Source organism: Diceros bicornis, chromosome 26, assembly GCF_020826845.1.
Source record: "Diceros bicornis minor isolate mBicDic1 chromosome 26, mDicBic1.mat.cur, whole genome shotgun sequence".
Lineage (NCBI taxonomy): Eukaryota > Metazoa > Chordata > Mammalia > Perissodactyla > Rhinocerotidae > Diceros > Diceros bicornis.
The window spans coordinates 13,777,739-13,803,693 of NC_080765.1; the positions used below are offsets into that span (position 1 = coordinate 13,777,739).

The following is a 25,955-nucleotide window of genomic DNA, read 5'->3' on the forward strand; positions in this document are numbered from 1 at the left end:
AGACAGGTGGACTCCGTGGAGAAACGGGGACAAAAAGAAGTGCAAGACTGGAGGAGTGTTTCTCCAAGTGTGTTCCTTTAGCCACCCAGATTACAGCCCCCCACATCCTCCCTTGGCGAGGGGCTGCTATCAGAACGCGTCCCATCCCAGACACACTCAACAATTTCACCGGTGGTTTCCAGGAACCTGCATTTTGAGAACCACCGAATGGAAAAAAGCGGCGGCTGCACGGGTCCAGGGGGGACCATCCGCTCAGAGCCGGGCAGCGGCGGGAGAGCGTGGGTGGGGGGGTGAGGGACCAGGCGGGCACCTGGGGTGGCGCGTGCCAGGCGGGCGGCGCACTCGCAGCTCTCGCGGCGCACGGCGGCGAAAGGGTCGAGCAGCGTGCAGCGGAGCACGCGCACCACGTCGTCCAGGTAGGGCGCGAGCGCGGCGCCGCCCAGGCCCACGGCCAGGCTGAGCAGCTGTACGAGCGCCAAGCGCAGCTCCTCACACGCCTCGGGCGGGCGGCGCGCGGCCTCGGGGCCGGTCAGGCGCGCGGCCAGCGCGGGCAGCAGGCGTGGCAGGGCGTCGTGGGGCCGCGCGGCGCGGCGCAGGCCCAGGCTGAGCAGGTGCGCGGCCAGCGCGCGGCAGCCCTCGGCCGGGTCGGCCAGGCAGCGTAGCAGGCGCGGCAGCAGCAGGCGCGCCCACGGGCCCTGGAAGGCGGCCGCCGCGGCGGCCGGGTCGGCGTCGGGCGCCTCGGGCTGCGCCGCCTCCAGCAGGCGCTGCAGCGCCTCCAGCGCGCGCCGCCGGCTCAGCTTGCTGTCGGCCTCCAGCCCGGGCAGCAAGCGACTCAGGGCGCGGCTCAGCTCCGCCGCCTCAGCCGCCTCGGCCGGGCCCCCGGACCCCGCGGCCTCCGCCGCCACCAGCGCCGCCATCTTCCCCGCGTTGCCCGTCGCCAGGGGAAACCGGCACTTTTACGACGGCCACGGCGCAGATTACGGCCCGCCTTCCGGTCGGCTCCGAACGCAACTTTATTGGCAGCTCTGGGTGCGGACAGGACACGACGGGGGCGAAGCCTGGGGGCCGGGGGCTGGGCGGACCAGGGGGCCAGGGGAGAGGGCTGTGGGCCAAAGGTGTCCGGGGGGCGGTGAATGGCCGGGAAGAGCCGGAGGATTGGGGGCTCCCGGGGGACGGAGGGGTGGGGTGGCGGGCCTCGCCATGCCTCCCCGGGGACTTCCGGCCTGAGCGCGTGGACCGGAAGAGTAGCGGCTCGTTCTGCGCCTGCGCTATGGCGGTCCGCTCCGATCTTCGCGGGTTGTAGCCATCCGCGTGCACAGATCGGGTCACCGTGCTCCAGGGGCGAGAGCGCTGGCCCAGGTCGCAGGGCTGACCGGTCCGGGGGGAGCCGGCCGAGCTCTAGCCCCGGCCGAGCTCTAGCCCCGCCCGGCATGCTGCAGGAACCCGGAGGGGGCGTGGGTGCACTGCTCCGGACACACGAGGAGCCTGGCTCTGCGTGGCCTCGCGTTCTCCTGGTCTGTGGGATCCGCTCCAGGAAGGACTCCGGCCGGTGCTGTGGTCGGAACCCCCTCGAGGCTCATTCTGGGCCGGGGCCCTGGTCCGCGTGGTCTCAGGCGGATGTGGGGGACACACAGGGGTCATGAGGCCGAGGGTCAGCCGTTCCCAGCCGTTCTGGGGAGCTTGGCGTTGGCTGGGCTGTGCATAATTTGGAGGAAGATTGGAACTTGGGTCAGAGCCCACTACAGGCATGGGTCCCCAGATCTGGTCAGCCAGCCGCCCCCTCTGTGACAGTGCACTGAATGAGTTTCCAAAAAGCAAAATGTCCTTGATTTTAACAACCGAACTTTATTTTGAACTTGACTGCCCTTTTTTTGTGGTTGACGTTTGTTTGGTAAAGTGGTGGTGTTAATAGATGATTGTTGTGTTTCCTGAATGTTGTTAGGTGGTGTTGCGTAACCACACATCACTCTTTCCTCCAACAGGCAGAGTGTTTCCTCAACGCTCTGAGGCACCAGGGACATGGTGACATGGAAATGCTACACGTCCCTGCTGTCACAGGTCTAAGTCCAGTGACAGGTGATAGAGCCGTGAAGTGAATGATCACATTAACAAATATATAATTGTGAGGGTCCAGAGGAAATGGATGGTTAAGGAATTTGGCCTAGACTGGTACGGCTTCCCCCAGGGAGTGATAGCAGAGGTGACATATGAAGGGTCAGTAATAGTTCACTGGGTGGAAGGGGTGGGGGGTGGCGAGAGGGTTTCAGGGGGAGGGACAGCATGGCCACAAGTGCCAGCATTTGATGAGGAGCATCACTTCCACTTTCCCTTGCAGTCTTTGTTGAACCGTATGATGCCCCAGGGCTCTACTTGACAAACGCGAATTTAGCGAAGGCACAGCACAGCGTAGGCAAAAAACTGCAAGGAAAGCCTCCTCTCTCTGGGCAAAGGACTGGGAAAGGGGAGGGCCGGCTGAGACCTGGTGGGGAGCCACACCCCACCCCACAGTCTGACTGTGGTGATGGTGTCAAAGCCTCTGCAGCCCACCTGACACTTGCTGCACGACTGGTGCTGGTGAGCAGCCCCCACCCCAGGGCCAGTGTCAGTGGAGCCCAGCATCTTCTAGCTTTCCACTTGGTGGCACAGGGAAACCCAGGACCAGCAGGTGCTGCCCTGCTTTCCCCACAGCAGTGGCAGTGACACCAGGTGGCCCAGGGAAGTGCTTCCGACCCTGCAGGTGGCACCAGCAGGGACTGAGCAACAGCAGTGCCAAAAGAGTACAGCAGACCAGGAGGGTGTTGCAAGGGCTGTGAAAATAAAACTGTCATTGGAACCACAGGCCACAGAAGTTGGCTGGAGTCTACTTGCTAAACCTAAACAAGGCGACTTCCTGCTAAAGTAGAAGGTTTAAATAAAATCAGGGTCTGCTAACATAATAACCAAAATGTCCAGGATACATTCAAAAATCACTTGTGCTACCAAGAACCGGGAAAACCACTATTTGAATGAAAAGGCAATTAATTGACTTGAATGCAAAGATGAATCAGATTTGGAACTATCTGACAGGGATTTTAAAGCAGTCATAAAAGTACTTTTAAAAATATGAATTTTTTTGAAACAAATGAGAAAATAGAAAATCTCAGTAAAGAAATAGAAGTTATAAGAAGAATGGGAATTATGAAACTGAAAAATACAATAACCAAAATAATGTCACGTCCATCACTGGACTCAGTGATCACTGTGTACTTCTCCGGATGGATACAACAGTGGAGTGGGGATGACAGGACAGAGTCGGGAAACTTGAAAATAGAGCAATGGGATTTACTCAAAGCAACAGAGAGAAAATAGACTGAAGAAAAAGTGAACAGAGCCGCAGAGATCTGCAGGAAAATAATTTGTATCACCAGAGTCCCGGAACAAGAAGAAGAAGAATGTGGGCTGAAAAAGTATCTGAAGAAATAGTGGCTGAAAACATCCCAAATTTGTTGAAAGACACAAGCCCACAGATACAACAAGCTGAGGAGCCCTAGATAGGATAAGCCCTCTAAAAATAAACACCAAGACACATAACTAAACATCCAAAACTCAAGACAGGAAAAAATACTAAAAAAAGCCAGAGAGAAATGAACAACACGTTGCCTAGAGAGGAATGCCAATATGAATGAAGCAGATTTCTCATCCAAGATCACAGAGGCCAGGAGGAAGTAGCACATTTTTCAAGTGTTGAAGGAAAAGAACCATCACCTGTGAATCCTCTACTAGCAAAACTTTCCTTCAGGAATGAAGGAGGAATAAAGATATTCTCAGACAAAGGCAGGATAATGGAATTTGTTGCTAGCAGACTGACTTACCCTTGAGAGGTGGCTAAAGGGAGCTCTCCAAACAGAAAGCAAATTGTAACAGAAGGATGCTGGGACCTTCAGAAAGTTAAGAACAATGGAATTGGTAAAAATAGAAGTAAACAACCGACCATCTTTCACCTCATGAGTTTCTTTAATCATGTCTGATGGTTGAAGCAAAAATTATAACACTGCTATGGCAGGAGAACAGAAATTAAACACTGAAACAAAAATTATAACACTGATACGTGGAGGAAATATTTATGATAATGATGTTTGAAAAGTGAGAAAGGTAGAGAGATGTAAATGGGAGTGAGGTTTCTACCCTGCACCTGACATGGTAAAATGTCTTTACGTATGTATATGTTGACGTCGAGAGCAGCCACTAAGAAACTAAACATAATGATATACTCAAAGACATTATAAAATGGGATTCTAAAAAATGTTCAAGTATCCCACAATAAGGCACAAGAAAGGGAGCAAACACAATAAAATGGCAGACTTAAGCCCTAATATATCAATAATTACTTCAAATGTAAATGGCCTAACACACCAGTTAGAAAACAGAGATTGACAGAATAAATATAAAAACCATGACCTAACTATATGTTGTTTGCTATATACTGAAACTGACTTTGAATTTAATGACCTAGGTTGATTGAAAATAAAAGGGTGAAGAAAGATATGTAAACATTAATTTTTAAAAAGCAAAGTGACTGACTACATTAATGTCAGCCAAAGTAGGCTTCAGAACAAGAGAACCAACTATGAGAAAAGAGGGACATCACACAATGATAAAAAGATCAATTGTCCAGGAAGATATAGCAACCTCAAATGTGTATGCACCAAACAGCAGACCTTCAGAATATGTAAAGCAAAAGCTGGTAGAGCTGAAAAGAGAAAGACAAACCCACAGTTATAGACGAGGACTTCAATACCCACTCTCAGCAGTTGCTAGATGCTAGACGGGCAATCAGCCAGGATATAGAAAACCACCATCCACGGACAGGATTAATAGACTCTGGAATGGTCTACCCAACAACAGCAGAATATACATTCTTTTCAAGTGCCTGTGGAACTTGTCCCAAGGTAGACCATATCCTGAGCCATAAAACAAACCTCAACAAATAGAAAAGAATTGAAATCTATAAAATAGAGCATGATTTCTGACAAAAATGGAATCAGACTAAAAATCAGTAACAGTAAGACAATAGGAAAATCTTTAAATGTGGAAATTAGCACAGTTGTACTCAGAAATAAAAAGGAATGAACTATTGATATATGCAACAACTTGGATGAATCTCTAGGGGATTATGCTAAGTAAAAAAAAGACAATCATAAAAGGATACCTATAGCGTGATTCCACTTACATAACATCCATGAAGAGATGGAGAACAGATTAGTGGTCTTCAGGGGTTAGGGGTGACACTGGGTGTAACTATAAAGGAGTCATACGAGGAAGCCGTGTATAGTGATGGTACTTTAGTATCTTAGTTGTGGTGGTGGCTACATGAATATTTAGATGGGGTCTGACCTCCTGCCTGCTTTCCCCAGACACTGCCAGACTGAATAGGAATAAACAAACTGGGTTACAGGAACCGGGGCAGGAGAACAGAAGGACCAACACATTAAAAGAAATGAAACACCTATAAAAGAAAAAGTAAGAGATGTGGAAGATAGAAGCGAAAATGCTGATATCTAGTTAACAGATGTCCCAGAAAAAAGGATAATACTAGTGGAGGGTAGGAGATGTTTGAAGGGATAATGGAGACAAGTTTCCCAGAGTTAAAGAAAAATGAGAGAACTTCAGACTGAAGGATTCATGGAGTGCCAAAGAGCCACACACAATGACAGGTTGTGACATTAGGACTATCAAAGACCAGCAGAAGTGTATGGAAGAATGTTGGAGAAAAAGAACAGATTGCTTTCAAAGGAACAAGATTGAACTTGATATCAGATGTTTTTCTTTAATTCCACAAATACCTTTATTATGGCTTCTAGTTGCCTATATACAGTAAAAAATGTTGATTTTTTTTCCAATAGCAAAATAGCCAGACAAATCCAAACACAGTAAAAGAAAGAGAAGAAGAAAGGATAAAACAGGAATTAATGAAAGAGAAGAACAAATGTAGAACAGAGACTGTCGACAAAGCCAAGAGTTTGTTCTTTTAAAAAACTAATAAGGGGCCGGCCCTGTGGTGTAGCGATTAAACGCGTGCACTCCACTGCTGGCGGCCCGGGTTCGGATCCCAGGTGTGCACTGACGCACCACTTGTCAGGCCATGCTGTGGTGGCGTCCCACATAAAGTGGAGGGAGATCGGCACGGATGTTAGCTCAGGGCCAGCCTTCCTCAGCAAAAAGAGGAGGACTGGCAGATGTTAGCTCAGGGCTGATCTTCCTCACACACACAAAAAATAAAATAAATTAAAAAGCTGATAAAATTGATAACCGCTTGTCAAGACAGACAAGGAAAAAGACGAAGCACAAAATACCAACAAAAGGGGTGTAAAAGGGCCTGTTACTACAGGTTCTAAACATTGAAGAAACCCTAAAGAATGACATAAACCACTTAATGCCAGAAAAGTATATGAAGTAGAGAAATCCTGGGGAAACGTAATTTACTAAAACTTACACAAGAAGAAACAGAAAACCAGAGGAGTCTAATCCCTATTAAAGAAATTGAATTTACAATTTAAAAGTTTCCCACAATAAAGGCTGTAAGCACAGATGGCTTTACTAGCAAATACTTCAAAACATTTAATAAGAAAATAACTCTCATCTTAACCTCTTTCCAAAAACAGGAAGAAGGAACATCTCACTTCATAAGGCCAGCTTCATAACCTTGATCCCAAAAGGTGACAAGGACATTACATGAAAGGAATGTTATGGGTCAACTTTCATTGAACACAGATGCAGAAATCCTAAACAAGATATTAACAAATTAAATATGGAAATAAGGGATTTTAGAAAGGATAGTACCTTGTGACCATATTGAGTTCATTCTAGGAATGCAAGTTAATTTAACATAAGTTGATGTAGGGGCCGGCCCCATGGCCTAGTGGTTAAGTTCGATGCACTCTGCTTCGGCGGCCCAGGTTCGGTTCCTGGGTGTGGATCTACGCCACTCAGTGGTGGCCATGCTGTGGTGGCATCCCACATACAAAACAGAGGAAGATTGGCACAGATGTTAGCTTGGGGCGAATTTTCCTCAGCTAAAAAAAAAAAAAAAATTAATTTACCCCAGTAAAAAAATGAAGGAGAGGGGCCGGCCCGGTGGCGCAAGCAGTGAAGTGCACGCGCTCCACTGCGGCGGCCTGGGGTTTGCTGGTTCGGATCCTGGGCATGCACCAACGCACCGCTTGTTAATCCATGCTGTGGCGGCATCCCACATAAAGTAAAGGAAGATGGGCACGGATGTTAGCCCAGGGCCAGTCTTCCTCAGCAAAAAAGAGGAGGATTGGCATTGGATGTTAGCTCAGGGCTGGTCTTCCTCACAAAAGAAAAAAAAAAAGGGAGAAAAATCATGTGATCATCTCACTAGATGCAGAAAAAGCATTTGATGAAATTTGATACCCATTTATGATTTAAAAAAAACCCTTTAGCAAATTAGGACTAGAAGGGAACTTCTGTAAGGCATATCTGCAAATATCCCGCAGGAAATATCATATTCAATGTAGTAGACAGTTTTCAAAGATGGTCACCAACCTTTGTCCTCATCCCTGCACACACATCCAGGCTCTTTCCCCTGATGCTGAATCTAAGCTGGCCTTGTAACTTGCCTCGGCCAATATAATGTGGTGGAAACGATGCTGAGCGGCTTCTGGGCCAGGTATTGGAGAGATCTGGCAACCACCTCACACCCAGTAGGATGGCTGTTATTAAAACAAACAAACAAACAGGAACTAACAAGTGTTTGAAAGGATGTTGAGAAATTGTGCATTGCTCACAGGAATGTAAAATAGTGTGGCCACCGTGGAAAACAGGATGGTGCTTCCTCAAAAAATTAATGGTAGGATTCCCATATGATCCCAAATGATTCCACGTCTGGATATACAGCTGAAAGAAGTGAAAGCAGACACTCAAGCAGATACTTGCACACCCATGTTCATAACAGCATCATTCACAAGAGCCAAAAGGTGGAAACAACCCAAGTGTCCATCGAGGGATGAATGGATACACAAAATGTGGTCCATCCATACCAATGGGTATTATTCAGCCTTAAAAAGGAATGAAGTGCTGACACGTGCCACAATGTGGATGAACCTCGAAAACATGCAAAGTGAAAGAAGCCAGTCACAAAAGACCACATATAGTAGGATTCCACTTCCATGAGGTCTGTGATGTTGACACAGTGGCCTGGGGTGTGACTTTCTTCTGGGAATTCTAGCTGCCAGAGGCTGTTCCCATGTGGGGGAGGTCAAACCCCATTAGCAAGCTTGGGGAGGGTAGCTGGGAGAGTAAGAAAGGGAAACAGAAAATGAGTCTTTCTCCTTTCTCAGCCCGCCCCCTGCAGAAGGGCCTCGCTGGAGGAGGGGAAACATTTTAACTCCAAATCAAGGTTGGATTTCAGTTATTTCGTAGTACTGGACACTTGTAATAACTGAGTGGACACTGGGTTTCCATCTTAACATAACTGGAACTTAGAGAAAGAACTTCCTCCACTGAATAAATTTTAAAGAGCCAGCGAGAGGTAAGGAAAAAATGATTTCTGAGTCTATTCCAGGTTCCTTGTTCAATGTCCTGGTTACGTATGTTATCAAGTGTGTCATTTAAACCAGTATAATAAACTGAGTTTAGCGAGGAACACTTGGTTGACTTATTCATTCATTATTTCATCCAACAAATATTTAAGGGATGTGTGACATTTCTGGGCACTCTGCTAGGCTCTGGAATACAACGGTGAGTCAAAGCAGATGCGGTTCCTCCTTCCCATGGAGTGGACAGTCAGCTGGGGAGAGGTTATCAAATGACAAGGCACATAGATGCAGTTGTGACGTGAGTGACGGAGCAGTCTGCTCGAGGAGACACTGCAAGCGGGGTCTGAGGAATGAGGAGGCTTGACCCAGCATGGAGGGAAGGGACTGACGTTCTGGGGAGGGGGGCCGTGGCCCTGTTGGGGGGGACCTGAGGGAATGTGGGCGAGTCACAGGCCCTCGGCTGGCCTGATGTCCCTGGCTTTGCCTTTTGAAAAGGTGATGTGGAAACAGGACTGTGAAGAGGGGTGAGAGAGGAGGAAGGGAGGCGAGTTAGGAGGCTGCAGCTTCACTCCTAGGGGACGAGAGATGGTGCTGGCTTGGACTAAAGTGCTTGTCGGGCAACGTGGGCAGGTTCAGAGTTACTTTGTAGATAACGCTGCCAGAGCCGGGCGACACTCCAGGGGCACAGAGGGAGGGAGATGTCGAGGAGGACTCCGGTTTCCGGCTTGGGTAGCTGGACAGACGGTGGTGCCTGTCACAGAGCAGAAAACACTGGAAGGTGCCCGCTCTGCAGCGGGGAGCATGTGTCTGGTGAGGCGTGTTGATCCTGAGCTAGGTTCCAGCTCCCTAAGGTGGCATAACCATTCCATCCCATTTGCTCCCGCTTCTGGTAAGCCATTCCCGAGGCTTTGCAGGACTCTGAGGGACGCATTGGTCTCTTCTCGACATTCCTGTCTGCTGGCTTACAGCTCAGCTTCCTTGGTTCGTAAGTCGGTGGCTGCTCCCCGCTTGCTTCCAGGCTCCCAAAATCTTGTTAGGGCGTTTCTGGCTCCCCCGGTCCTTGGGGGTTTGTGTCTTTAAAAACAAATTCCCTGCATTGTGGTTTTAGCGTGGTTTGGGGAGAGAGTGAAAATAACGGGTGTTTTGAATTCCCCATCTTTTCCAGGAAGATTAAAAAATTTTAATATAAGGACAACTAATTACTTAAACTTGGATAATATATGCAGATTGTATAAGATTCAAGAGATACCCAAGGACGCAGTAAATAGCAAGCCTCCCTCTCTCCCTCTCCCTCAGACATACACTTCCCCATCCCAGAGGCAACCTCTGTCATGAGCATCTGCCGTATCCTTTCAGAGATGTTCTGTGCCTGAAGAAACATACACTGACATGCACTTTCACCTCTTAAATTGTAGCATATTATGCAAGGGTCATACCATGTTTTTTTTTTTTTTTCACTTAAGGACATGCCTTGGAGATTGTTTAATATTAGTTCATACAGAGCTGCTGTAGCCTTTTGAACAGCTGCATAACATTCCCCTGTCTGGATGTGCCGTAATATATTTCAGCAGACCTCTGTTGATGGATATTTAGTTTTTTCCTCCCAATCTTTTGTTTCATGCATTTTTGTGCACTTGGGCAAGTATACAGATACACAGACACATTTGCTGGTGTGCAGAGAAATGCATGAATAAGGAGAGTCACTGTGGTACTGATACATTTTATCAAGTTTTGATAGATCTAGCAAAGTGGAATTGCTAGGGTAGGTGATCTGTGCATTTAGATTTTTTTTGTGTGTGTGTGAGGAAGATCAGCCCTGAGCTAACATCCATGCTAATCCTCCTCTTTTTGCTGAGGAAGACCGGCTCTGCGCCAACATCTATTGCCAATCCTCCTCCTCTTTTTCCCCCAAAGCCCCAGTAGATAGTTGTACGTCATAGCTGCACATCCTTCTAGTTGCTGTATGTGGGACGTGGCCTCAGCATGGCCGGAGAAGCGGTGCGTCGGTGCGCGCCCGGGATCTGAACCGGGGCCGCCAGTAGCGGGAGCGTGCGTACTTAACCGCTAAGCCACGGGGCCAGCCCGAATTTAGATTTTTGATAGAGTTTTTCCAAACTAGTCTCAGTAGAGGCCATGTCAGTTTACACTCCCACCAGCAATGCACAAGACTGCCTATTTCCCACACTGTGACTAAAACGATGTTATCAGACTTTGGGATTTTTGCTAACCTGATAGGTGAAAAATAGTATTTCTGTGTAGTTGTAATTTACATTGTTCTTATTTTGAGTGAAGTTGGGTATCTTCATGCTAAGGAAATTAGCCCTTTGTGATCTGTGTTATAAATATATTTCTTTTGTTTGTCTTTTGAATGTAGGGTTTTTTAATGTGGAAAAATTTCCTTTTTATGAGTTGAATATATCCATTTTTACATTTATGTCTCCTGGATTTTGTTTTATGCTTAGAAAGGCCTCCTCTGCACCAAGATTATAAAATATTTCCCAACTTTTCTTCTATTACTTTTGCAGTCAGTGTTGATGTTTAAATCTTTGATTCATCTGAAATTTATCTGTATAAAGAGTGACATAGGGATCCAACCTATTTTTTTCTGGTTGGCTGTTTAGTTCTCTCCAAACTATTTATTGATTATTATTTTCCCCACTGATATACAGTGCCACCTTTATCACATACAAAATCCAGTAAATATTTGGGTTTTTTTCTGGACTCTTTGTTCTGATCTCATAATGTTTGTTCACTCGTATGCCAGATTCATAATATTTTAATTCTTTTATCCTTATAATGTATTTTCATATATGGCATCACTCAATATTGCACGCTTCCCCCTGTCTTAGTCTATTTGGGCTGCTATAACAGAATACCACAGACTGGGTGCCTTATAAACAACAGACATTTATTTCTCGCAGTCGGGAGGCTGGAAGTCCAAGATCAAGGTGCCAGCGGGTTTGGGTTCTGGGAGGGCTTCCTGGTTCACAGACGTCCATGTTCTTGCTGGGTCTTCACGTGGTGGAAGGGCCGGGGAGCTCTCCGGGGCCTCTTTTCTCAGGCCACCAATCCCATCAGAGGCTCCACCCCATGCCCTCATCTCCCCAGAGCCCCACCTCCTAACACCATCACACGGGGTTAGGTTTTAACCTGTGAATTTGGGGGGCACGAACCTTCCATCTGTGGCTCTCCTGCTGCTGTTTTCTTGTCCTGCAACTGCCCAGACATAAGCCGAGCCTCTTCTCCTTGATTCCCCTGTGAATTAGTTATCAAGTGCTGTGTAATGAATTAACACAAACTCAGTGACTTAAAACCACGCACCGATTCTCTCTCAGTGTCATGGGTCAGGAGTCCAGGCACAGCTCCCTGGGTCCTCTGACTCCAGGGCTGGGTTCCCATCTGAGGCTTGGCTGGGACCATCTGCTTCAAGTGCCTGTGGGTGTTGGCAGCACTTGAGGCCCCAGATGCTTGCTGCCGCCCACCCAGGCGCTGCCCTCGACTCACGGAGTCTGCCCCCACCACTCCCAGAACCACACCAGGGACTCATCTACACGTCAGACTTCACTACGTTTTGTGGTGAAATGTGTGTGAAATTTCGCATCCCAGACCTCCACAGGGAATGACTTAGAGTCGAATGGCAGAGAACACTGTTCCCATGACGTCCCTCTGCCACCTCCTCCGGGGGAGTTTCTCCCCAACTGCAGTCTCCAGAAGCCCCCTGTGGCCACCCTGTCCAGGATGTCTTCCCTCTTTCCTCATCACCTCCTCTCTCTTCCTATCCCCTCCCCCGTGGCCTCATCTGTGCCTCCCTCCAGGGCCTCTGCCGTGTCTGCTCCCGAGAGGAATTAGACGCCTCCCCGAGGAGATGACTTGCTGTAGGAATAGTCATTCGTGTTCACAGTCTCGGGACACACCGTGTCTTCGAGCTTCACTCCCAGCCTCTGGTCCCCTTGGCTCCTCGCCGTCAGCTGGGGTCGGGAGGGATACCCACCTGGACTGGAGGTTTAATGACCTCTCCAGGTGAAGTTCCGGCCTGGCTGTCATCCCCAAGTGAGCCCCAGTCAGAGTCAGTTGCCATCATCACGAGCCAGCGTCATCCCCTCCACCCTCTGCGGGGGGCTTCTGCATGTTGCCCAGGGCCCCGCACTGGTCAGGGGAGAGTCAGGATCCCACCGGGAGACCCGCCCGCAGAGCGCATCTCAGATCATGGTGCTCACAGCCTCTCCAGGGCCGGGTGGAACGCATCATCTTCCTTTCTGCCCCCCAGATAATATCTGTTGGTCTCCTCACCACACGGAGTGAGTGAAGAAGACAAACACTGGCTGCACCTGTGGGTGCTCTCAACACACAGGGCAGACAGAAATTAGACAAACAGATGCTCATGTAGTCATTCAACAGCACTCATGATGAGACTACAAAAGAGGGTCCAGGAGGCCCCAGGTGCCACCCCACAGGTGCCCAACCTCGTCTGGAGGGGTGGGTGCCCCAGGGGAGTCTCCCTGCAGAAGTAACACCCACATTGAATGTTGGTGGGTGAACTGGCGTTGGCAGAGCGGGAGTCTGGGGGTGGCTGGTGGTTGGGAAAAGAATGTGGCTTTGAAGCTAAATCTCTGCAAGGCCTGGTCACCCCGGTTCTAGGGGTGACAGGAGGACAGGTGAGCAGGGGACAGGTGAACAGGGACAGGTGGGTGTAGACAGGTGAGCAGGGGACAGGTGAGTGTGGACAGGGAGCAGATGCCCTCCCCTTCAAGGCCTGAGCTCCCTACACACACACCACCCCCCCAAGCTATTCAGACCCCTCTGGGGAAAGGGTGGGTCCCCCAACTGGCTGAGATGAAGTTTCTGCCACCACCCTGGCAGAATGGGGGCAAAACATGACATTGGGCAATAGGAAGATGAGGACGACTCCTTTTCTGCAGGCCTGGTCTTGTGGATTAGGAGGTCACCGAGGGGCCCTGCAGGCCTCAGTGACCTCCTGGACGCTGAGGAGGGTGGAAAGAATTTAGGATAACCCAGTGATTTCCCACTGGGACATCTGTGTGAAGGTGGTGCCCTTAACCAAGAAAAGGAGACAACTTGCTTCTTCCTGGAGGCTGCCTGGGCCCACCGGCCACCCCTCCCTCCCCCCCTGAGTTGGAGACAAACCCTGGAGAATGGGTGCACTTGCCGGACACGGTGCAGTGTGGACATGCAGGTGTGTCCCCCAGGTGTGAGCAGTGGGGGCCCTGGCCATCACCTCCTGGCTCCCTGGGCTGCAGCCAGCCAGGGTGGGCAATCGCAGGGGCTCCGGTGAAGGGGGGTGAGGAGGTGGGGAGAGTGCGGGGTGGGGGTGGGGGGCGGTGGCGGTGGTCCTGGCCGAGCTGCACATGGATCTGTGGGTCTCTGTCCAAAGCCAGGCCTGTCCAGGCTTGTAGTGCGTCCCCAATGCCCAGGGTGGGGATGGCGAGGATGGGGTGGGGGCAGCGAGGAGGAGGTCAGGGGGAGGGGGAGAGTGGGAGGGGGAACAGGAGGACCCCTGGAGCTGGGAAATGTGAGTACCTCTGCTGGGGAAAGTAATAGGGCTGAGCGCACAAGGTGGGGCCTTCCCTATGGGTGGAGGGGACATTCTCAGACAAGCACAATTCACTGGGACTTTTGAATGGATAACAGGGGTAGGCTGGGAGGCGGCTCCAGTCCCCAGTCACCAGGGGAGATGGGGAGGGGGCTCCAGTCCCCAGTCACCAGGGGAGGCTGGGAGGAGGGGGCTCTGGGAGGAAGAGGAGAGGTCGGTCCCAGGGGAGATGGGGGCAGGGGAGCCCGAATGTGGGAGAGAGACAGGGGTGGGGGGCAGGCGGGCAGGGGGAGGATGGGGGCTCGGAGGGGGCGGGGAGGGGGAGGGGGAGGGGGAGGCCGCACTGTGGCGTGGACCGGCGGCGCGGGGGCGGGCGGAGGGCGGCGCCGCTGCAGTGCGGGACCCGCTCGCCTGCCTCCCCGCGTCCCGCGTCCCCGCGCAGCCGCCTCCGGCCCCGGGCGCCGCGCATCCAGGTACGCGGGCTGGAGTGGGCTCTGCGCCGGAATCCCCGGCCTGTCGGGGGCTGGGTCTCGCGCGGCCCTGGAAATGTGGACCTTTGGGACCCCTGCCCCCTTGGCCGGACCCGGGCCCGCCGCGCGCGTGGTGGTCGGGGAGGGTCCCCGCGCGTCTTCGGGCGCGGGCCTGGGGAGGGGGTCCTCGGGCCTGGGGAGGGGTCGCGCCCTGGGCCTTCCCGGCGGCCGAGAGCCCGGGCCCGGCTCCCCGCGGCCCGCGCGGGCGGCTGGGCTCCTGACCGTCATTGTGACTTAGCCGGATGCGCGGGGCTGCGAACGCGGCAGCCCTGCCATTGTTCTCCTGGTTCCCTCCTAACAGAAGGCCCTTGGCTGGGTTTAATTCTTTTCCTTTTTTCTTCTTTTCCTGCGAAGCCGGGTGGTTCCCGCCACCCCAACCCTGTGACAGCGCCCCTCCGTCCTCCTCGTCCCCGGGGGCGGTGGGGACTCTTTACCTTCCACATAATTGTCCTTAAGAAGGGGGGAGGGATGGACAGTGAGGCCATGTAATCACCCCGGGGGAGACACGCAGGGCCCCCACTTCTCCACTGTCAGATTTCTCAGAGGCGAGGGATTTTTGCGTCCACGTACAAACAGGAGGATGTTTGATCCTTCTTGATCCCTCGAGGATCTGTTTGGAGGTAAGGCTCTGGTGAGATTATGTTAACAACTCAGCTAGCCCCTCAGAATGAAGCGTCTTTGACAAGTGCATAATAAAACACTCGGACCATGTCACCATGTCCTGTAGGTTGTTGGATCTGACCATGACAGTAAAGGTTCTGATGTATGTAGGATGCGTATTTTTAGAACACTGGGTGCTGCCCGAGGCTCCCCCGGCTCATTCTAAGGCTTGCATGGTTGGTGTCTTCCTAACAGGAAGCAAGAAGCCAGCCACCATGGCCTCACCTTCCTCTTACCCTCTGGAGGAGGACGAGAGTCTGAAAGGATGTGAGCTGTATGTCCAGGAGCACAGCGTGCAACAGGTCCTCAAAGACTGCATTGTGCATCTCTGCATCTCCAAGCCAGACCGCCCCATGAGGTTCCTGCGGGAGCACTTTGAGAAGCTGGAGAAGGTGAGTGGTCTCCTGGTCTCCTCCTTTGCAGGTGGACTGGGGCAGAGCACCCAGTCAAACTGTCCTTCCACCCTGTCAATGTCAGGAGAATGTGGAATGCCCATGGGAGCGTCGTCCTGGGGCTCTTCCCAGGAGGTGGGCAGAGAAGCCAGGGTGGGCTGACCTCACCGGGTTCCAACTGGGGCCCCATCTTCCCATTCACAGGATTCCCCCTTCTTCCCAGTGGTTCTGGGTCCTAAGGGGTCTCACGGAAGGTGTTGCAGATTTTCAGGGACACCTGGCTGTGATGATAGCTTATGGGGCTCACTAACAGTTTTCAACTCAGGGGACAGAGGTGGGGACCAGGTCTTGTCATAGATGCCATCGGCAGTTGGGGTAAAAGTAGATAGCTCTGATAGCAGATGTGAGGTGGGGCATTTGAGATCGGGTTGCGTGTTAATCTGCGTCTCTGGGACTTGTCAGACCCTGGTGGAGGAAAGTGCCCCTCAGACTTGTGCAGCGGGGCATCCACCTCCTCTCTTCTGATGAGATAGACCCCCACATCTCCTTCCTCCCTGAAGGATGCCTCTCACTCCCCTTCCTGGGCTCATCTGTTGGGGGACGGGGCTGGGAAGCAGGAGGTTGGGACCCGAGCCCTTGTCCACCCCCTGCTGCTCTCCTCACCTCTGTGTAGGCTCCCTCCTTCCTCACTCTGGCACGCTACCCTCAACTCTCTCTGGGTGTCACCTAAGGTTGCTCCTCTTGGTCCTTTTATCACAGCAAACCTGTCCCTGTCCTGGTCTCTCCTGGGGAGCAACGGAAGTCCAGCTCAGGCTCCGGTTTGAGCCCCTGTGCCCCCGTCCAGCAGCATTTTACTTTTGATGGGGCCTCTGTGGACACGTAGCCCTAACCCAAAGGAATGAATTTATTTTTTCCCTTTAAAACAATCCATTAAAAAACATTTAAAAATAATGCATGGCTTTTAAAGAAAACCTGAAAAGTTCAGAAGTAGAAAGAAGAAATAAAAGTCATTGGTAGTCCTCTCTGCCTGTTTCGCCTCACACATTGTGTTTTTTGAAACATAGTGGTAGTCGTGTTATAGATGCAATTTTACATTTTGCAGTTTTCATTTATTGGACATTTTTCAGAGACCTCAGTTTAAGTGATTGCATAATGTTGTGTTAAGAAGATATATGGAAGTTTTCTCAGCCTTTCCCTCATGAGTGGACAATTTGGTTGTTTCTAGATTTTTAAAAAAATAATATCAAAAATAATGCCACACTAACATATTTGTACATAGTTTTTTTTTTGTATGTTATATTGTTTGTTTAGTATAGCTTTTCAGACATGGAAATCCTGAAATTCCAAATGGAATTTCTGGGTCAAAAGAATCTTTTTGGTGTTGTCAAAAAGCTTTCCAAAGTGGTGGCCTCAGTTTACACTCCTGCCAGCTGAGAGTTTGATTGTTAATGTAGCTACACCAGCCAGTTTTGGCTGTTTAATTTAAAAAGCTGTTTTAATGTAAAGTTTGTCAATTAATTTGTCAGTTACTAGGTAGAAATGGTCATATGGCCTTAATATCCATTTTTCTTTCGTTATTTTTGAGGTCACTGTTTAGGAGAGGAGTTCCCATGTGGGGATTCCGGTCCCCAGTCACAACACAGAGGTCCAGGGGAGATGGCGGGGGGGGGGGCTCCAGTCCCCAGTCACAGGCACAGAGGACCAGGGGAGATGGGGAGGGGGCTCCAGTCTCCAGTCACAGGCACAGAGGACCAGGGGAGATGGGGAGGGGGCTCCAGTCTCCAGTCACAGGCACAGAGGACCAGGGGAGATGAGGAGGTGGCTCCAGTCCCCAGTCACCAGGGGAGATGGGGAGGGGGCTCCAGTCCCCAGTCAGCAGGGGAAATGGGGAGGAGGAAGTGTTTGTTTCCTGCCCATTTGAAGAGGAAGATCTGGTGAGTGACAGTACAACCTTTGCTATCTCCAACCATAACTTCATTAGAAATGGATTTCTTAACTTGGTTTGTTCACAGACGATCCCAGCCAGGTGACTAGTCTCACTGGATGTGACTTATTGGCAGAATGGGGGCAAGGGGCCCATCAGGAGGCGTGGGGCAGGGTCCAGGCCAGACCTGAGCTGAGGCGGCAGGGTGTGACCAGAGCAGACGTTCTCAGCTGGGGATGTCTAGCTCTCCAGGGGTAATGGCCGAGGCATTTTTGGCTGTTACTCTTGGGGTGTGCTGCTGTCATCCAGGGTGACAGAGATGGACACGTGGTCGGGGGAGCCATTTGCTTCTTGGGGATGGTCCAGGTCTTGCTGGGGAGTGGATGTGGGGGAGGAAAGAGGCAGGAGCATGACTCTTGGGGTTTGGTCTGAGCCCCTGAATGAATGGGGGTGCCACCTGCCAAGAGGGGGACAGTGGGAAGAGACAGGGTCGGATTAAGAGTTCTGAAACTCTTAACTTTTCAGTTTGGGTTAAGAGTTCTCTAATGTAGAGTTCCGCTCTGGGGATGTTCGAGTCATTATGGAGGGCCTGAGTTTGGAGCTTGGGAGAGAGGCTGGGGTGCGGCTGGAGGTTTGGGAAGATTGATCGTCCTTCCCTGGGAGGTGGTTTATTTGACAGGAGGAGACTGAGGTCCAGAGGAGTTAGGGTGACCTGTCCCCATTCAGGTGACGAGGAAGGCCTAGGTTCTAGTCTTGGTTATACATCAAGCATTTCCTACTATTTAACACTAAGGGAATTATATGAGTCCTTCTTTTCTACATCGTGGTCACCGTGGCTACTGCATTAGTTTGCTAGGACTACTGTAACAAAGGACCACAGACGGGGTGGCCTAAATGACAGAAATGTACTCTTTCCCATTTCTGAGGCTGGAAGTCTGAGGACAAGGTGTGGGCGGGGCTGGTTCCTTCTGGGGACTGAGGGAGAGTCTGCTCCAGGCCTCTCCCAGCTTCTGGTGGTTTGCCGACAACCCTTGGTGTCTGTGGCTTTTGAAGCATCATCCTGGTCTCTGCCTTCATCTTCACATGGCCTTCTCCCTTCTCGCAAGATACAGTCCTGTTGGATTAGGACCCACACTCATGACCTCATTTTAGCTTGATTACCTCTGCAAAGACCCTGTCTCCAAATAAGCTCACATTCTGAGGGCGTGAGCTTAGGACTCTGATTTGTCTATTTTGGGGGGACATAATTCAACCCCAAACAGCTGCCTTCTCACCTGTGGGCGGAGCAGTCTTACTTAGTCCTACCGCTGACAGCAAGCCACTGATAAATGGAAAGAGCAGCTTACAAAATACCGCGTGTGATACAATTCCATTTTTGTTGAAGGTAATGCCAGCGAGAATATATCTACAGAGAGAATGTATCTGCAAAGAGAAAATCTGAGGGGTGTACACCAAGTGCTCACAGGAGTAGTGTCCAGGGGCAAGATGACGGAGTAATTTTGTTTCTTTTTTCTATAATAGCTGATATGTACAGGCTTTGGGGGTGACTTTGTGAATTCTCTGGCATCGCATGCATGCTTTTATACGTGGGTACATTTTCCTGGGGAGAACATCCTTGGTTTGCAGTGGATTCTCCAGTGGATCTGAGATCCCCATAACAATGAACAGTAAAGTACCTAGAAGAGTCCTGAAATCCCCTGGGAGTCTCATTTTTCGCTACATTAGCTTGACCAGTAAGCTGCTGTGAAATGTTGTGATATGGGACCAGAAATGCTCTCTCTTGGCTGAGGCCAGCCGGGGCGGAGCCGTGGGCGGAAGCCTGGCGAGGGAGAGTCTTGCTCAATGTGTGTCCTGAGCAGGAAGCGTGTTTGCGAGGCCTCGATAAGGTTCCGGGAGGATGTGGGATGTAGCTGGCCCGGCACAGACCCGCTGGGATGGCCCACCTCTTGGGGTGCTGCCCGAGTGCTGCCCCAGGCGCCGAGGCCTCGGTGAGTGCGTTCTTCATTTTGGGCCCTTTAAGAAGGTGGAGTTATTCTAAGGTGGAGACTTAAGGGGGTAAAATATTCCTTATCTGCTGGCGAAACAGCCCTGGAGCTTCTCCAGGATTCCGTCTTTCAGAAGATCGTGTAATGATGAAGTCATCCATCCTTTTGATAATGGATTTTAAATCTATAGGAAAAGATCACTCCATAAAAATACACCCATGACCCTTCACCAGATACCAACCCTACAGTTTTCTGAGGACTTTCCGTGCTTTGCAATAGACACGGACATACATATAGATGGAGATAATTTTAACATATATGCATTTTTTGTTTGATTTTTCTTCTTAGAATTTTTTTATTGTGGTAAATACACATAAATATACAAATATATATTTAATATACAATATAAAATATATATAAATATATAAAAATAAATGTATATAAATATATATAATGTAAAATGTACATAGCTTAAAATTTACCATTTTGTCCATTTTTATGTGTACAGTTCAGTGGCATTTAGTGCATTCACATTGCTCTGCATCTCTCTTAATAGGATCTTTATGGCATCTTGTGATCATAAAATATTCCATCCCGTGGGTGTGTCATGATTTTTACCTTCTTTCCATTGTTTTGTGTTTTATGGCTTTCAGTGTTTTTTTGTTCTTCAGAAAACACTTTTATGCCAAGGAAATTATTCTAAAAAGCATATGTGCAAACATGTCAGGACAGGACTTTGGGGTCAGGGTGTCTGCATATTTTTATGGCTCCAGAGCTGTGTCACTGGTTCACCCCCAAAGGACCAGGTGGGTTTATGTTTCCCTAACATGTGTGACCACTGCTGTGTCCCCAGTCCTCGCCAATGCTGGCTTCTGTGATGGCTGGTCTTGTGCTGGTTTGTGTATGTTGATGCCTCGGGCATCTCTTTCCTCCCTGCTGGCATGGCGCCTTCTCCCAAATGTTGGTTCAGTGGTGGCTTTCCTCTCGTCCGTGGGTCAAACAATTGGATGATCCAGGCTAACTCTTTGGTCTTTAATAAAACTAACAAGTGACATTGTTTCACTTTTGGATGAGCGGGCACACTAGGCTGCCTCTTCTGAGAGACTTTTATGGAAGTAGATATTGTACCACTCAGATAACTGTTCCTGAAGGCTGTGGGTCTGCATGGGGCTGTCAGATGAGTCTGGTGTCTCTGTTGGAAGCTCAGCGTGTGTTGCCTGGTGACCATTCTGGAGGTTGACAGAGGCGTAAACTGGGTGGATTGGCATATGGAACCCCCAAGAATCTTGGAGGAGCAAACTGGAATGGAAGTGTACCATCCATCCCAAAAGCGCTTAAAGAATGCCCAGCCTTCTGGTTCCAGGGTGGCCCCTGGAATGCCCAGGTGGAAGTGATGCAGTCCCAGCATTTGGAGGTTCACCATTCAGTCCACGGACAGATGGTCGGCAGTGTTGTGCACGGTGATGAAGTAATCGTGAGAGTATGTGTTCCATAAATTCAGGCTGTGCCTTGGAATGGTGGCAGGGAAGCCTCACAGAGAGGGAGGGGCTTGGGCGGTCGTGGAAGAATGCTCACACACTGGCCAGGCAGACATGGTGGGAGCAGCTCCTGCCGTCCCAGAGCTGTCACATGGCTGGAGCGACAGAGGTTGTTGCTGGAGCACATGGGGTGGGCTGCAGGATGGGGCAGGAGGCCGTCCTGGAGGTGGCAGGCATGGGGACCCGGTGTCCCAGGCTGGAGTCTGCATTTATCCTGGTTGCTGCCAGAGCCACAGCAGGTTTTGACATGACAGTGATGCTGTCTCCATCCCTCTGGCCGAGGGTGGAGAATGGACAAGAGGTGGCCGTTGTGCAAAGTGGGTGCCCCAGTGGTGGAGGCTGTGCATGTGTGGGGGCAAGAGGTACATGGGAACTCTCTGTACCTTCCTGTTATTTTTGCTGTGAAGCTAAAACTGCTTTACAAAAGTAAAATCTTTAAAATTAAAAAAATAACAAAGTGAGTGCCCCCATATTTTTGGCCCTAACAATCTCTTTCTTGGTCTGTTGAGATGTCTGCTTAACAGAGTGGCACTGAGGAGGGAGGGAGGGGAAAGAGAGAGGCTCAGACATTTAGGAGATGGAATTAGCAGGATGTGGAGACCAGTTAGAGGTGGGGAGTGTCCTGGGATTCCCAGGTTTCTGGGTGGCAGTTGGGGGGTGTTGGGTGCTGTTCGCAGCAGACAGACGAGGCTGAGGCTGGGGGTGCAGGGGTGGCTGGAAGCATAGCTAGTGGCTCAAACCTCGGGAGGGGTGGTCCTCCCTGGGCTGAGATGGGCACCTGGAGAGCACCAGCATTTAAGGGGACCGTCGGAAGGACATCCACTGACAGCACCCAGAAAGACACAGTCCGGGTGGAGGGGCTTCAGAGAAGCGAGAGTGGAGCAAGTTTCAAGGGGGAAGGAGGAGTGGTGGCCCTTCAAAACCTGTGTCCAGTAACCTGTGAGTCTCACAGGCAGGAGCTGGGTTCCTTGTTCTTTTTAAATAGAAAAACAAACAAAACATTAGGGTGTTTTTTTTTTTAAAAAAAACTGAAAAAGTGATGTGTGCATATGGCAAAAAATTCAAACACTGTTAAAGAGCATAGAGTGAAAATTCAGCATCTCTGTCACCCCCTCACCCTCCTCCCCGAGCTTGCCTCTGTTGCTTTTGTTCTTGGATAATTTTGAGAAGAATTTTATGCACATGCAGTGTGGGTGTGGTTTCTTCTTGACTGGATGGCACACCATGAATGTGTCTGAATCTTGCTTGTTTCGCTGCCGACACGAGAGACAGTCAGGGATGCTCCGTGTCAGCAGAGGTGAACCACTCTTCTCACCTTTTAAAATTTATCTTTAAATTTAAATATAGTAAAATTTACTCTCTTTGGTGTATAACTCTGTGAATTTTGACAGATGTATGCAGTCGTGTAGCTGTTGCCACAATCAAGATACAGCACAGATCCATCACCCGGTCCCCGTCCCCCTCATCCCGTCCCCCCTTCCCAGTTCCCTCCTGCCCTTTCTGGTCAAATCATCCCCACCTTTAACTCCTGAAAACCACTGATGTCTCTTCCACCACTACAGTTCTGCATTTTCCAGAATGTACTATAAATGGAGTCCTACAGGATGTGGCCTTCCAAGTCTGGTTTCTTTAACTCATGGTGCATTTGATTCATCCACAGTTTGTGTGTATCAGGAGGTACAGATGGGTCACAATTTATTCTTCTTTTGCCCACATGAGGGACATTGGGATCATTTTCAGTTTTTGGCAATTACAAATAAAGCTACTACAAACATTTGTCTTGTGGATTTTTGTGTGAATGTAGATTTTTATGTTGCTTGAGTAAGTATCTAGTAGTGGGATTGCTGGGTTGTATGGTAAGTGTATGTTTAACTTCATAAGAAACTGCCTTCCAGCCAGCAATAGTTATTCTCCCTCAGTATTGTCAGCATTTGATGTTACCGGTTTTCAAAAATTTTAGCTGTAGCTTGTCTTTTCCTCCTCTTCACAGTGTCTTTCACAGAGCAAAAGCTTTTACTTTTGCAGCCCAATTTATCAATATTTTTTAAACGGATTGTGCTTTTGTATCTAAGAACTCTCCACGGGGTTACGGGTGCCCCTCTGTCCTGAGTCAACTGGCCGTATGTAAGTGGGTCTGTCTCCAGACTTGCGGTTCTGCTCCGTTGATGTCTCCTTTTTGTGACACCACGCTGTCTTGATTACTGGGTCTTTATAGTAAGTATTGAAGGCAGACAGTGTGAGTCTTCCCATTTTGTTCTTTCTCAAAATTGTGTTTTGTTTATTCTAGTTTCTTTGCCTTTCCAGGTGTATTTTAGAATAATCTTTGTGAGACCGACCAAAAAACCCTCTTGGGATTTTGGTTGGGATCACATTAAATATATGAATCAGTTTGGGGAGAATCTTTTTTTTTTGTGTGAGGAAGATTCTCCCTTAGCTAACATCTGTTGCCAATCTTCCTCCTTTTTTGCTTGAGGAAGACCAGCCCTGAGCTAGTGTCCGTGTCAGTCTTCCTCTATTTTGTATGTGGGATGCCTCCACAGCATGGCTGATGAGTGGAGTAGGTCCGTGCCTGGGATCCGAAGCCACGAACCCTGGGCCACCGAAGCGGAGTGTGTGGAACTTTAAACACTTGGCCACAGGGCTGGCCCCCTGGGAAGAATCTTAACAAGATTGAATCTTCTAATCCATGAATGCAGAATCTCTCTCCATTTATTTAGGTCTTTGATTTCTTTTATCAGTGAATGAAAAACTTTTATTGTTTTCAACATATAGATCCTTTACATATTTTGTTGGATTTACTCCTGTTTCATTTTTTGTTGCATTTTAAGTGGTAATTTTTTTTTTCAATTAATAGGTCCTACTTTTTAGAGCAGTTTTAGGTTTATGGAAAAATTGAGCATGAATAACAGAGAGTTCCCATATACCCCCTCCCCTCCCCTAACCTCCTCAGCCCCTCACACAGGTCCCCTGTGATTAACATTTTCCATTAGTGTGGTCCATTTGTTACAACTGATGAGACATGAGTGTTAACTAACTAACTAAAGTCTATAGTTTACATTAGGGTTCACTCTGTGTCGTATGGTTCTGTGGGTTTTGACAGATACATAACATCACATATCTGTCATTGAAGCATCAAATAGATTAGTTTTACTGCCCTAAAAATCCTCTGTGCTCCATCTGTTCATCCCTCCCTTCTTCTCCCCAACCTCTGGCAACCGCTGATCTTTTTACTATCTCCACAGTTTTGCCTTTTCCAGAATGTCATATAGTTGGAATCATACAGTGTGTAGCCTTTTCAGATTGGCTTCTTTCACTTAGTGATGTGCATTTAAGGTTCTTCCATGTCTTTTCATGGCTTGATAGCTCATTTCTTTTTAGCACTGAATAATATTCCATTGTCTGGATGGACCGCGATTTATTTATCCATTCATCTACTGAGGACAGCTTGGTTGCTTTCAAGTTTTGGCAATTATGAACAAAGCTGGGATAAATGACCACGTGCAGGTTTTTGTGTGGACGTAAGTTTTCAGCTCCTTTGGGTAAATATCAAGAAGCATGATTGCTAGATCGTATGGTTAAGAGTGTGTATAGTTTTGTAACAAACCCCCAAACTGTCTTCCAAAGTGGCCACACCTTTCTGCATTCCCATAGCGATAGCTGAGAGTTCCTGTTGCTCCATATCCTTGCTAGCATTTGGTGTTGTCAGTGCTCTGGATGTTGGCTATTCTGATAGGTGTGTAGTGGGATCTCATTGTTTTAATTTGCAATTCCCTGATGACATATGATGCTTATTTCCATATGCTTGTTTGACATCTGTATATCTTCCTTGGTGGGATTTCTGTTTAAATCTTTTGCCTGTTTTCCAATTGGGTTGTTTGGTTTATTACTGTTGAGTTTTAAGAGCTTTTTGTACATTTTGGATACAAGTCCTTTATTGGTTATGAGTTTTGCAAATATTTTCTCTCAGTCTGTGGGTTGTCTTTTCATTCTTTTAATAGTGCTATTTTTTTGCCAAGGAAGATTAGCCCTGAGCTAACATCTGTGCCAGTCTTCCTCTATTTTGTATGTTTGCTGCCACAGCATGGCTGGCGAGTGGTGTAGGTCTGTGCCTGGGATCCAAACCCAGGCTGCTGAAGCAGAGTGCACCGAACTTAACCACTGGGCCGCTGGGGCTGGCCCAATAGTACTGTTTTTTAAATGACAAAAGTCAATCATTCATTGCTAGACTAAGAACTACAGTTGATTTTTGTATATTAACTTTGTATCCTGCAGCCTTGATGAGCTCACTTCTTGTAGGAGCTCTTCCACAAGAAGATTCTTTTCTCCATAGACAATTGTGTTATAGAGAGTTTTATATTTTCCTTTCCAATCTGCATGCCTTAAAAAATTTTCCCTGCACTATTGCACCGATGGGCATCTCCAGCACAGTGTTGAACAGGACTGGTGAGATGAGACATCCTCATGTTATTCCTGATCTTGGGGGAAAGCCTTCAGTCTCTCTTCATTAAGTAGGAGGTCAGGTGTAGGTTCTTGTAGATGTGTTTCATTGTGTTAAGGAATTTCCTTCTGTTTCTTCTTTATTGAGAGTTTTTTTTTTTTTTTAAATCATGAATGAATGTTGAATTTTGTCAAATGCTTTTTCTGTATCTATTGAGAATAGGGTGAATTACCTTGATTGCTTTTTGAATTTTGAGTCAGCCTTGCATTCCTGGGAAACCCCATTTGCTTGTGTTAGATGATGCTTTTTGTATAAAACAAAACCAAACCTGCTCACATCTTAGAAGAGGCACGTGGTGTTGTAGGATGCGCAGGGGCCTGGATGCGCTGCCCGCCTGGGT

At 49.0% G+C, this 25,955-nt stretch overlaps 2 protein-coding genes across 4 annotated transcripts in view; one reads left to right on the forward strand and one right to left on the reverse strand.

Annotated features, from left to right (window-relative positions):
- The window catches only part of DNAAF5 (dynein axonemal assembly factor 5), a 51,222-nt gene extending 50,290 nt beyond the window's left edge, over window positions 1-932 (reverse strand). The window contains exon 1 of the mRNA XM_058569457.1: window positions 311-932. Within this exon, the coding sequence (XP_058425440.1) occupies window positions 311-917 (607 nt within the window). The 5' untranslated portion in view covers window positions 918-932. The remainder of the gene's footprint in view (window positions 1-310) is intronic.
- Window positions 350-25,955, forward strand: part of PRKAR1B (protein kinase cAMP-dependent type I regulatory subunit beta) — a 149,509-nt gene continuing 123,903 nt past the window's right edge. For 2 of the 3 annotated variants that reach the window (XM_058569458.1, XM_058569460.1), the window contains exons 1-2: window positions 14,507-14,561; window positions 15,474-15,670. In XM_058569458.1, coding sequence (XP_058425441.1) covers window positions 15,494-15,670 — 177 coding nt within the window. In that variant the 5' untranslated portion in view covers window positions 14,507-14,561; window positions 15,474-15,493. Of the gene's footprint in view, window positions 417-14,506; window positions 14,562-15,473; window positions 15,671-25,955 lie in introns of those variants that run through there. The other variant, XM_058569459.1, reaches the window with a different exon arrangement.